Source organism: Physella acuta, unplaced genomic scaffold (genome assembly GCF_028476545.2).
Source record: "Physella acuta isolate Inbredline_101_S28 unplaced genomic scaffold, ASM2847654v3 ptg000564l, whole genome shotgun sequence".
Taxonomy (NCBI): domain Eukaryota; kingdom Metazoa; phylum Mollusca; class Gastropoda; family Physidae; genus Physella; species Physella acuta.
The window spans coordinates 43,000-53,742 of NW_026732083.1; the positions used below are offsets into that span (position 1 = coordinate 43,000).

Sequence of the window (10,743 nt, forward strand, 5' to 3'; positions counted from 1 at the left end):
TATGTCATGTTTATTTTATGTAACTAATGTATAGAGATATTGATAGTTTTATCTTCCAGCTATGCATATCAACTGTAGACATAGCTAGTCTCATATCCATTTAACTGCAAGAATTAAGGCGACCTTCTTTACTAAACAAAATAAAGCAGAAGCTATTTTTTATAAATTGAATTAGATTTTACATTTTGTTCTACACTATGGACAGTGGTACACAATGTTACTAATAGTCATGTTAAAACTTCAAGTTCAATGTAATCATAATGGTAAGAATTCAACCCTAACTGCCAACCATGAATGTCTAATAAATACTTAATTTTTTTCCTTTTTTTTTTGTCTGTGAAATAACAGTTTATAAAGCAATCATTTTATATTTGCTTTAAAATATTTCAAACATAATTGCTTGAAAAGAGTCAAAGCTGCAACATAATTTTCTGAAGATCACTAGATTTCAGTACATTTTATTCAGAAGCTGTGCTATCAAGCACCATAGAAGACATGCATATACATATTTAAGGATAGGGTTGATCTACACAGGGTTAACATTGCTACTTGAAACATCTTAAAATAACTTATCACCCATTGACATAGTGCACAAATTATAAAAAGTATTTAATGCATGACATCCAAAGAATTGTATTACAAATGTTAAAAATTTAAAAATTCATTTCTAAGTGGTTAAAAATTAACTTCTCTAATACAAAACTATATTGGTGGAATAAAAATATTAAAACAAACATGTCTAAATATGCTTGAACAACAAAAGCTAAGAATAATTTTGTTCCATTTTGTTAACTATGAAACTGATATATATGACATACAGTGACCTTACCAAAGTACTTACTTAGTATTTAATTAAAATTTTAAGGACTTTTTCTGTGCAATGACTGATACCATTATCAAATGTGGAGCTATGAAGCTTATCAAATTTAATGGAAAAAATATTGTTACTAAAAGTAAATCAGAACACTAAGTAACAAACCAAAGCTTATCTAAATGTAATTTCCAGGTAAAATGTACATAGTGGATACATAAAAAAAAAAACCCACTCATAAGAAAGATAATTTATAATCAGATCAAACTAAAGTTAATCTAAACATAATTTCCAGGTACAATGTACACAGTAAATTAACCACACATAAAGAAAGATCATTTATAATCAAAGCTTGGGTTCATGCATGATTCAGTGACAACTTTGTGGCAGGAAATACTACTAAATCACCAATACAAGCAATAGAAACAAAAGGAAGTGAAGAGAATGTAAAAAATATAATACTTCTGTTTAAAATTTTTGTACTGCATAATTACACCACACACATAAAAATTACCCTTTGAGATAGGAGATACTATTTCTAAGATATCTGAAACTAATATACATGTAATCAATATTTTGTGCTTCACATTTTTAAAAATTTTTATTAGTTTGATAAAATATTTTGAGTTGTCATGATTTTAGTTTTTAACTTTGGTTGCATTGAGCCTTTGTTTAAAACTTAATTTACAGTAAAAATCAACAGAGAATGCAAAAAGAAATGTATCACAAATTTTCATACAAACATGCTATATAAATGTAAAAACAGGTACTCAATAAACATAAAAGCTACATTATAAAATTCAATTTTCAAAAGTAAAGTTCAGCGAGTATTCAGGTTTAGAAACTGGGATAAGTAGTAACATTTATGCAAGTCAAATCAAGTAAAACAACAAGTTTCAGATCTAGAAAAAGAAACTTAAATTGATCATTAGAATTTAGATGGTGAAGTATTATAACATTTAGACAAACCAAATGTTCATTTTAAAACAGATATCACTGTACACATTTGTTCAACTTTTTTGTTAAATTTGCTCACTGTGATCAGTAATATGAATAATTTTTGAGTTATTTAAAATTTTGTTCTTATAAAACAAAGGGAGATAATATAGACGTTATTTTGTCAATTTACTCAGGCTTTAGTTGTTAAGTAAATATGGTCATTCTGTTGTTATTCATAACACCAAGAATTTGATGATATATTTAGGAATAAAATACAAAGTTTCTTGTAAATAGATTGTAGCTAGGGGTAAATAAAATAAATGTTCAATTCTTTTATTGGGAATGTGAATGCAACTTCCTAAAATTCCTTATATTTTAAAAATAAGGGGAAAAAAAGTTTTAACATGTCAGAAGCATAAAAAACAAATGAAATAATTATCAACTGAAGTGTTTAAATTTTAAAGCAGCAACCAGTAAAGCAAATTAGTGAAAACTAACTTCAAAAGTGTAACAGTACAATCTTAAAAACTACAACAATATGCTTCTGTCTACTTTATTTTTTATGACAATTTTCAATACAGTGATGGAATTTTAAAGTGCACAACATATTCAAAGTATTCAATAAATATATCACGACACAAAATTGATACAATATATGTGATATTGATGTTAGACAATCTGCATCAACAGAGAAAAAAAAATGTTATGCCCAATTTCTTTATAAACCATAGAAAATATTTAATCTTAGATTTTTATCAATTAATGATATGTAATAAATAATTAAATGATAGCTATATTAAATAGAATAAATTCTTCTGATACAAATTAAGCTGAAGTGCTTAAAAGTATGTTAACAAAACATTTGCTGTTTGAAATAAAAGGGCTAATGTGGAAATATGTAATTATTTTTACTAACACTATCAGAGTGGATTAATCTTATTACTTAAATATATTAATAAACAATTATAAGCTATTGGATGGAAATGTTACATTAAGCAGGGGTTTCTTTCTTAGTTAACGGTAACGATTCCCTCTGGAGTTTGGTTGGAAATAGCAGCAATACAGTTGCGGGCAGCAATTTCAGCCATGGCATTACGTGAGTCCCATGTGTTACTGCCCATGTGAGGCAAGATGACACAGTTAGGCATACTAACCAGTGGGTGAGACTTGGGCAGAGGTTCTGGCTCAGTCACATCCAAACCTGCAGCTGTAATGTCTCCATTCCTTAAAGCTTCAGTAAGTGCATCATGGTCAATCACACCACCACGACCAGTGTTTATAAGGATTGCAGTTTTTTTCATCTTTTTGAAAACACTGGCATTAAACATGTGCCTGGTCTGAAAAATAAAATAGAATTCCTCCATGTCCAATTATCTTTATAAATGTTCTTCATATACATTAAACAAAATTACTTTTCACAGCCAATCTCTCATAATTGTTTTAATGACAAATGTGCCTTTTGCTTTTGTAGTTAACAAAACCCATAACTACTGCTGCATCTGTTATCAATAAACAAAAAATATTACCTGTGGTGTTAAATTACAGCATACACAAATGAAGTCACACTTTTCAACAAGTCCCTCAAAATTAATGAACTCTGCATCAATATCTTTAGCATAGCTAACCTGCAATAAAATTTGTTAAACATTTAAATCTTAAAACAGAAATGCCTGAATCTGTATTTGAAAACCCTGCGTTTATTTTCTAAGAATTAAATAATCTAAATGAATAGACCCCCTAATGAAAATATTTTTTAGCTGTACATAGAACAAATATAAGTGGAGAATCCAAATGTTGGTGTTTATTTCCAGGAAAAATAAATTAGTTTAGTTAGTTAGTAATGTTAATATCAAAATATTGAAGTGCCTCTCTCATAGTTTAAGTAGTTTTTTTTAAGCAATAACTAGATAATTTCTTATGAATAATAGACTGAGTTTGGTTGACATTTATTTGTAATAAGTAGACTAAAAAAAACTACATATTTAGTACAATGGTTAAATTTAAAAAGAGAAAAAATAAAAAAGAGGGGAACTATTAGTGCTCTACCTAGTAGTACTGTTTTTTTTTTTGTTAAGATTGAGAATAAACAAAATTAATCCAAGAATGGAAGATTTTTCCAATACAATTATTGAAATAATTTTCAAAAAAATTATAGGAGAAAAAAAAACAACAAATAGAGATTATAACAGCAAATGCATAAAAGAAGACTGAGCCCAATTGCTTTACACTTAAAATAAACCAAATTTTCCTATTCAGAAAAGAGGTTAAATTATGACTCTTCAGTTCTCAACTTTGCCTTACCTCTTGTACATCAGTGTAGTAAATTTTGGAAAATCCGAAAGGTTTTAGTCTACGGCCCACATTGAAACCAATTCTTCCAAGACCATAAATGCCAAGGATTCTTCCAGTGAGTTCAGTACCACACAGCCACATAGGTTTCCAGGGTCCCCACTCTCCTTTCTTAACAGCTTCTACACCTAAAAGTCAATATTTACTTTAATTATGTTTTCACCTTCTAAAACTGGAAGTGCAGAAAACTATCTTAGATAAGTGGGCAATCGTAGTATAGTGAAAAATAATTTCAAAATGCAGTTAAATAATTAAATCCCATATTTATATTTATTGCATACTAATATATAGTATAGAATTAACTAATATAATTAAAAAATTAATGTTATCTAAGTTTTGACGTACCTTCAGCTAACCTTCTGGCTGTCAGAAGGAGAAGCGATGCAGTCAGTTCAGCAACACTGTCTGTTGAGACACCAGGTGTATTGGCTACCTGTTATTTTTATAAGTAAACCAAAAGTAATTTGATTGTGAAATCTTTTAATACCAGTTAAATAAATAGGATATACATTGGAGTGGAGGGAGTAAATATTGATTATAACATTTACACCATTTGTGAATTACCTCTAATTTGTTTCCAGAAGTAAAACACTTTTTGTTATTCTATTTTACACTTATTGTACCAAATTGTTTTACTAAGCTGTTAATTTAAAGCAAAGTTAATTATACTTTAGAAAAATGTTTACCTTATGTAAAATGTAATGATTACTTAACAAATAAATATAAGCAAACAGTTCTTAATGTTAAAAATATTCTTAATAACCTCTAAACAAACCCTAAATGATATATTCCCAATGATAAATTAAGTTGAAAGCAAGCACATTGGTTACCAAATTAATATAAACACAAATTTTTAGCATGGTTTCAAACAATGTTATGTAAATAGCTAATGAAGTTGTTCTTGGGATTTTTTTATTCAAGTTACAAAAACATTTAATTAATCTGCTTTTCTTACCAAAATATTTCTTTTAGCACATTCTTGGATATCTATGTGCTCATAGCCAACTGACATAGTTGCCACAATCTTCAGCTGTGGACCTGTTCAAATAGAAATATCAGAGCTATGAAAACAAATATCTTACACGGTATCCTCAAACTGACTACTAACAATATAGTGCCAGACAGGTGATTTAACAATATGGTGCCCATGACAACAAAAGCTTACCTGTTTATTGGGGCATTAGTATACATCAGGAGCATAAATTATTGTGGGAGTTTAATAAAACTTAGTAAATGTTGGAGTTATGTGAAAACAGCTTATCATGGATATTAATTTAATAATAATAACATCAAACTCATGGGAATTAGCTTAGGTGTAATGTGATAAATATTAAAATTGTTTTTTTAACTCAATAATAAATTATGCTTAGCCATCATTGTAGTTATTTAATTCAGTAGCCTAAAGTCCAAGTAAGATTACATTTTTCATTCAGCAGGGTATGTAATTGAAATTTAACAATATCTTCCATTTATTTTACCCTCTTTGTATAAATTGTAGTGAAAATGTACAAGAATATAAAATAGTATAAAATTCTTGGAAATGAACATCACAAAGTTGACGAGAAACCTCCCATAATATTGTTGCCATGGATAAAAATTGTGCTTTTTTAGATTTAGTCATCAAAGCGGAGGTAAAAATTAATTTAAAAAATAAAAAATTTTGGCCTAAAATAATTCAGAAATTTAGGCCTAATATTTAAAAATATTTAGAATATAAATAATTGGTCTTTTGAATAATTTTGAGACTATTCTTGGTTGGGTCCATTGGGAAGCTAAATGAAATGTTATTTAGGCCAAAAAATATTATAAATATTAAAGTACTGGCCCTAATTGGTCTAAGACTAAGAGTTAGGCCTAACTAGTTATAGACAGATATATTTAATTATATTCTAACTAGATCTAGATCTATAGACTATAGGCCCTAGGCTTATATAAAAATATATAGAATAATTATCGTCTTTAATAATATTTAATATTCTTTAGTTTTAGAGTTTGGATAAGTTTAAAGTTGAAGTTCACAAGAGGAGTGGTGGGGTTAGGCCCAGTGATTAGTAGGCTACAATGGACGGAACGGGGCGAGGTTAAAATTAATGTAGACTAGGCCCCTATGTGAGTCAAATAAGAAATGGTTGTTCCACTCATACAAAACAAGGTTAATTGACTGGGGGAAAATGTACACCGGTAGGCCCTAGATCCCTAGACCAATGTGCCCTAGACTGGCAAAGAACTGGTCTGAAACCAACCGACCTTGGCATTGCTGTCTGCTAGGTACAGCAAGGTTAACTACGTTTAAGTTATTTATGTGTGTAAAAAGTTCAAGATATGTATAATGAAAACTTAAATTTGTCATTTATACATAAAATCACGATAGAAACAGACATAATATTATGATGATCACATTAATGTCATGTTTTAATTTAATAGGAAACCAAGCATACAGGCTATTTTTCTAACAAGGGTCAAGGTCGGAAATGCTGCAATATTTTAAATAAAACTACTGATTTGATTTAGACTAGTAAATAGATATATAAACAAGAAATATAATGAAGTGTTACATTTACATATATATCTAAATAGAGATCTAGCAATAGATCAAAATACAACTTACCAGCAGCATCCAAAACCTCCGCGTCAATTTGATCAGTTAACATACAGAGCAGCGCATCGTAACGCCTGTCTCTCACAGCTTGAACAAGAACATCGTGAGGTATAGCTTCATCGCTCTCGTAGCTAACTATTTCAAAGCCTTCCGCTAGTTTTGCAAGACCAGGCTGTGGAATTCTGCGGGTTACGTAAACCGTTTTAGACATGTTTGATACCCTTGATACTTAACTTGATTTAAGTTCCCTTTAATACGGAATCTAGATCTAGTAACTACCGGCTTGTCGCAAGGCCCAATGTTATGAATTCTTTCTATTGGCTACGTAATCGTTTCCGGGTTAAAATGCAAATGATTCATTGGTTAGGCCAAGTAAATGTTCTTTTTCTGTGGGCTAGGTCCTTATCAATATCATTATCATTTATCAAACGCACGTGTGTAAAACTAAAACTAAAATGTTTTTCTTTTGATTCCAATAAAATACTTAAAGTAAGATCAAAATATAGACGAGATCCAGTCTAGTTATGACTTTATCATGAAGTAAATGAACGTCTACGATTCTGGACTACCAATCAAAATTTATCAGAACTAGCTTTATAAATACTAGGCTAAACTGAAATTTTGTTCTACCATTTCATCATGCACCCATCCCTTCTTAATCATTTGGTTTTCATGGGTTCCCAGACTTTTTCGAGTGGTGGCCCCATTTTTTAAAGTAAGTGACCCGCGACCCCCATAGAATTAAAAAAAAAGTCGAAATTAGAAAGGAAATGAATACGATTTTCTAACATAATTTTAATTAAAATTATTTTAATTCAACGGGTGAAACAGCACGCAATTCACTAACAACAACATTCGCGGTTGAGTTTTTGTTAACGCCAATCTCATGTCATTCTCCACATTTAATATACCTTATTGTTATGTTTTTAATGGGAGAAGTGTTGAAAATCCACTCTCGCAAAGTTATGTAGACCAAAGGAACTCAAACTCGAAAGGCAATCAATGTCACGTTTGGGTGTGAACAGTGTTTCTTCCAGACTTTATTCTCCGGGGGGGGGGGGGGGGCACTTGAAATTTTCGGGGGGGGGGGGGGGTGGACACTGTTAAAAGTATAATTTCTATATTAATTTCATTTCGTCGGGGGGGGGGGGGGCGGAAGAGATGCCTGGAAGAAACTCTGGGTATGAATGGTGCATACTACACCAAAATTGTATGATCCGGTTTTCATTAAATATCCTACGTGCCACAGAATCATTCCGCAAATGCAATAATTCATCTTGTAATTTATTGGGAATGCTGGCAACATCAAGGAAAGCAGAAAATGGGTTACGTGTCTATGCAGTTTCTTCTTCTTTCTACTCGGGGAATAAAGCCGCAGTTGGTTTTCAAGAGATTCAAGATACACAGAAATCTCCTTTTTCAATTTTTTAATCTCACAATCAGATACATCTACCACACTGCAGAATTTCTATAAAAAATGGCAATATTTCCAAGATTTATTTTTCTTTGTTTATTTTGCAGCTTTGATAAAAAATGCCCCGAGATTATGATGAAAAGAGATAATCTTCTATATATAAAATTCTCTTCTGGGAGCCGCTAGAAAACAAGCTGCAAACGCGACTAGAAAACAAGCTGTAAACGCGCTCCCTACCTCCCCACCCCTACATGGTTTTAGTGAGCTGTGTTCACTCTAAATGTTTACAAGCAGGGCCAACGATTTTAAACGTAGGGGGGGGGGGGGGTTATGGTCCTTAACGAGCTACTTATAGTGTTTTAAAGAAATATTTTCAGTGGCAGCGTTGGTACTGTCGATTTCACAAATTTTGAATTACTGAAAAGTAGAAAAAAACAACAACTAAATAGCGGCGTATGTTATGCCGCGGGCCGGCTCGTATTAGTTTATTTTCCCTGAAGGTTCAGGTTTAAGCCTATTTTCCTCTTCAAATATATCTGCTGGGTATGCTACTCTCTCCAACTACTCTTTGTCGTTAAAGTATATCAAAAAGGTCTTATTTACCATGCACTTTCCAAGAACAACTTGATTTCCTCTTTTAATTTGAAAACACTATTCACAGCCGTTTCACCATTTTAATCTTCCAATTTAAAAAAGCGTATTTATTTTTTCCATGATATCTTCACTTTTTGTAGTGGTTCACTACAAAAAGAAACACTTCTTTGATATCATCTGAATGAATAAATTTACAGACAATCAATTGCCAACACGCACTCACGTCTGTTGATTCATCAACTTGAAAGGCAAACAGTTGTGAAAGCTTGATTTCAGTGGCGTAGCGAGGTCGGGTGTCACCCGGTGCGGCACTTAATGGTGTCGGTGTCACCACTAGAGGCGTAGCGACCCTTCCCGGGGACAAACTTTCAAGTTTTCGATTTGCACCCCCCCCCCCCCCCCCTCAAACTTTCGATTTGCACCCCCCTCAAGTTTTTCTCTATATATTTTGCTCTTTTTTTGTGTCACCCCCCTAAATGGTGTCACCCGGTGCGGTCCGCACCCCCCGCCCCCCCCCCCCCTCGCTACGCCCCTGCTTGATTTCATTCATATAGTAGTTTTATTAAGACAGATATTTGTTGCATCTTTACTGCACTGGAATCTCCAAGAATTAAGTTCAATATCTTCAACATGCAGGGTTTGATATTTTCTCCTATTGTGTGAGTTTTTTTTTTTTGCTTGCCAATTTCTAATGCGACTTCACATGATGCTTGCACTAATACTAACGTGTTTCCTTCGTAAAAACTTCCTATTCGATCAAGTCTCTGACTTTACAATTACAACTAACTTCATGCTGACAAAAAACTTCACATCTTTTAGGTGTGTCCCGAATGACGCTTCTCAAAATGACTAAGAAAAATCTGAAAAGTTTCAATGCTCTGTTCATGTCATTTCGAATGATAAAGCTAAATAGGAATAAATAATAAAATAAAGATTAGAACAGTATATAGAAGAATTTCGAAGAACCACTCTCTCTTGGTCTTTTAATATGAAATTTATTCACACCTCACGACACCAAAATGACATTAAAAAATAAATTGTATTAGAGAATTTTTTTATTGGTTTAGTCTACATATTGGCGACCACCCCCCCCCCCCCCCATTGGGGTCGCGACACACAGTCTGGGAACCCGTGGGTTTACATGATGCAATATCTTTTTCCTATTATCGCTGGGCAGTCAGGCACAAGACACTCCCTCTTCATTACGAAGACTAACGATTAACACACACAATGAGTTGGGTTGTTTTTTTTTTACAGGTGATGAAATACACGGCTAGTAACGGGTTAATCAAACGAAACCCTCCAAAACTATTTCGTCAGTTTAGTGTGGAATACTATTGCTACATTTGGAGTATCTGTGCTTCTCGCATAGACAACTTTATGTTGACTGCGTGGTTGAATGGAAGAGCGTTTAACTATTACTATTAGAGTCTTTGAGTACACCCATATCTGATAAGTAGGCCTAGGCCTACCTGACTCACGCTAATAATGGAAGTAAAGGCCGAGGTCACTGAAACAGGCGAACCCTACTTCACCATGCACCGTAAAGTTCGGAAGGGTACTTTCAAGCGTGGAAATTCTTCTCTGATTTATTCGTGTACCAGACGAAAAAAAAACGAACAAGTGCTCGAATAAATAAACTGAATAAATAAATTTCAATAAATCGAATGTAATCATGATTAGTGTCATGGAATTTCCTTTTTTTTTCTGAGTTCGCAACAACACTTGCTACCACCCCCCCCCCCCCCCCCCCCCCCCCAGGAGTGTGACCCCTTCAGATGCGACGTTTGGCGATGACTACTTTTATTATTCAAAATGCTGTCTTTGTATCATATGGCTTGAATTCTGGCTACTGAACGCGTAAGTCTGATTTTTTTTTTATTTGAAGACTACAATAACTTTATGTTATTATAAAGCCATATCGTCCTATAAGACTAGTAAGTGCCGCTAGGGTCTGCGCTATTCTGGTTACAATGCGCCCTGATATTTGAAGTTTTTTCACAATACACTGTTATCATTTTTCTTGCGGTGTATAGA

The 10,743-nt window shown here is 32.6% G+C and overlaps 1 protein-coding gene across 1 annotated transcript; it reads right to left on the reverse strand.

The window, feature by feature from the left end:
* Positions 1-1,769: 1,769 nt before the first annotated feature.
* LOC131946590 (glyoxylate reductase/hydroxypyruvate reductase) lies at positions 1,770-7,275 on the reverse strand. Its single transcript, XM_059307461.1, has 6 exons — positions 6,708-7,275; positions 5,055-5,137; positions 4,445-4,532; positions 4,052-4,227; positions 3,277-3,375; positions 1,770-3,087 (listed from the first exon to the last, which is right to left on the reverse strand). The coding sequence occupies exons 1-6, from the start codon at positions 6,907-6,909 to the stop codon at positions 2,761-2,763; spliced, it is 975 nt and encodes a 324-aa protein (XP_059163444.1). The 5' UTR covers positions 6,910-7,275; the 3' UTR covers positions 1,770-2,760.
* Between the last annotated feature and the right edge of the window lie 3,468 nt (positions 7,276-10,743).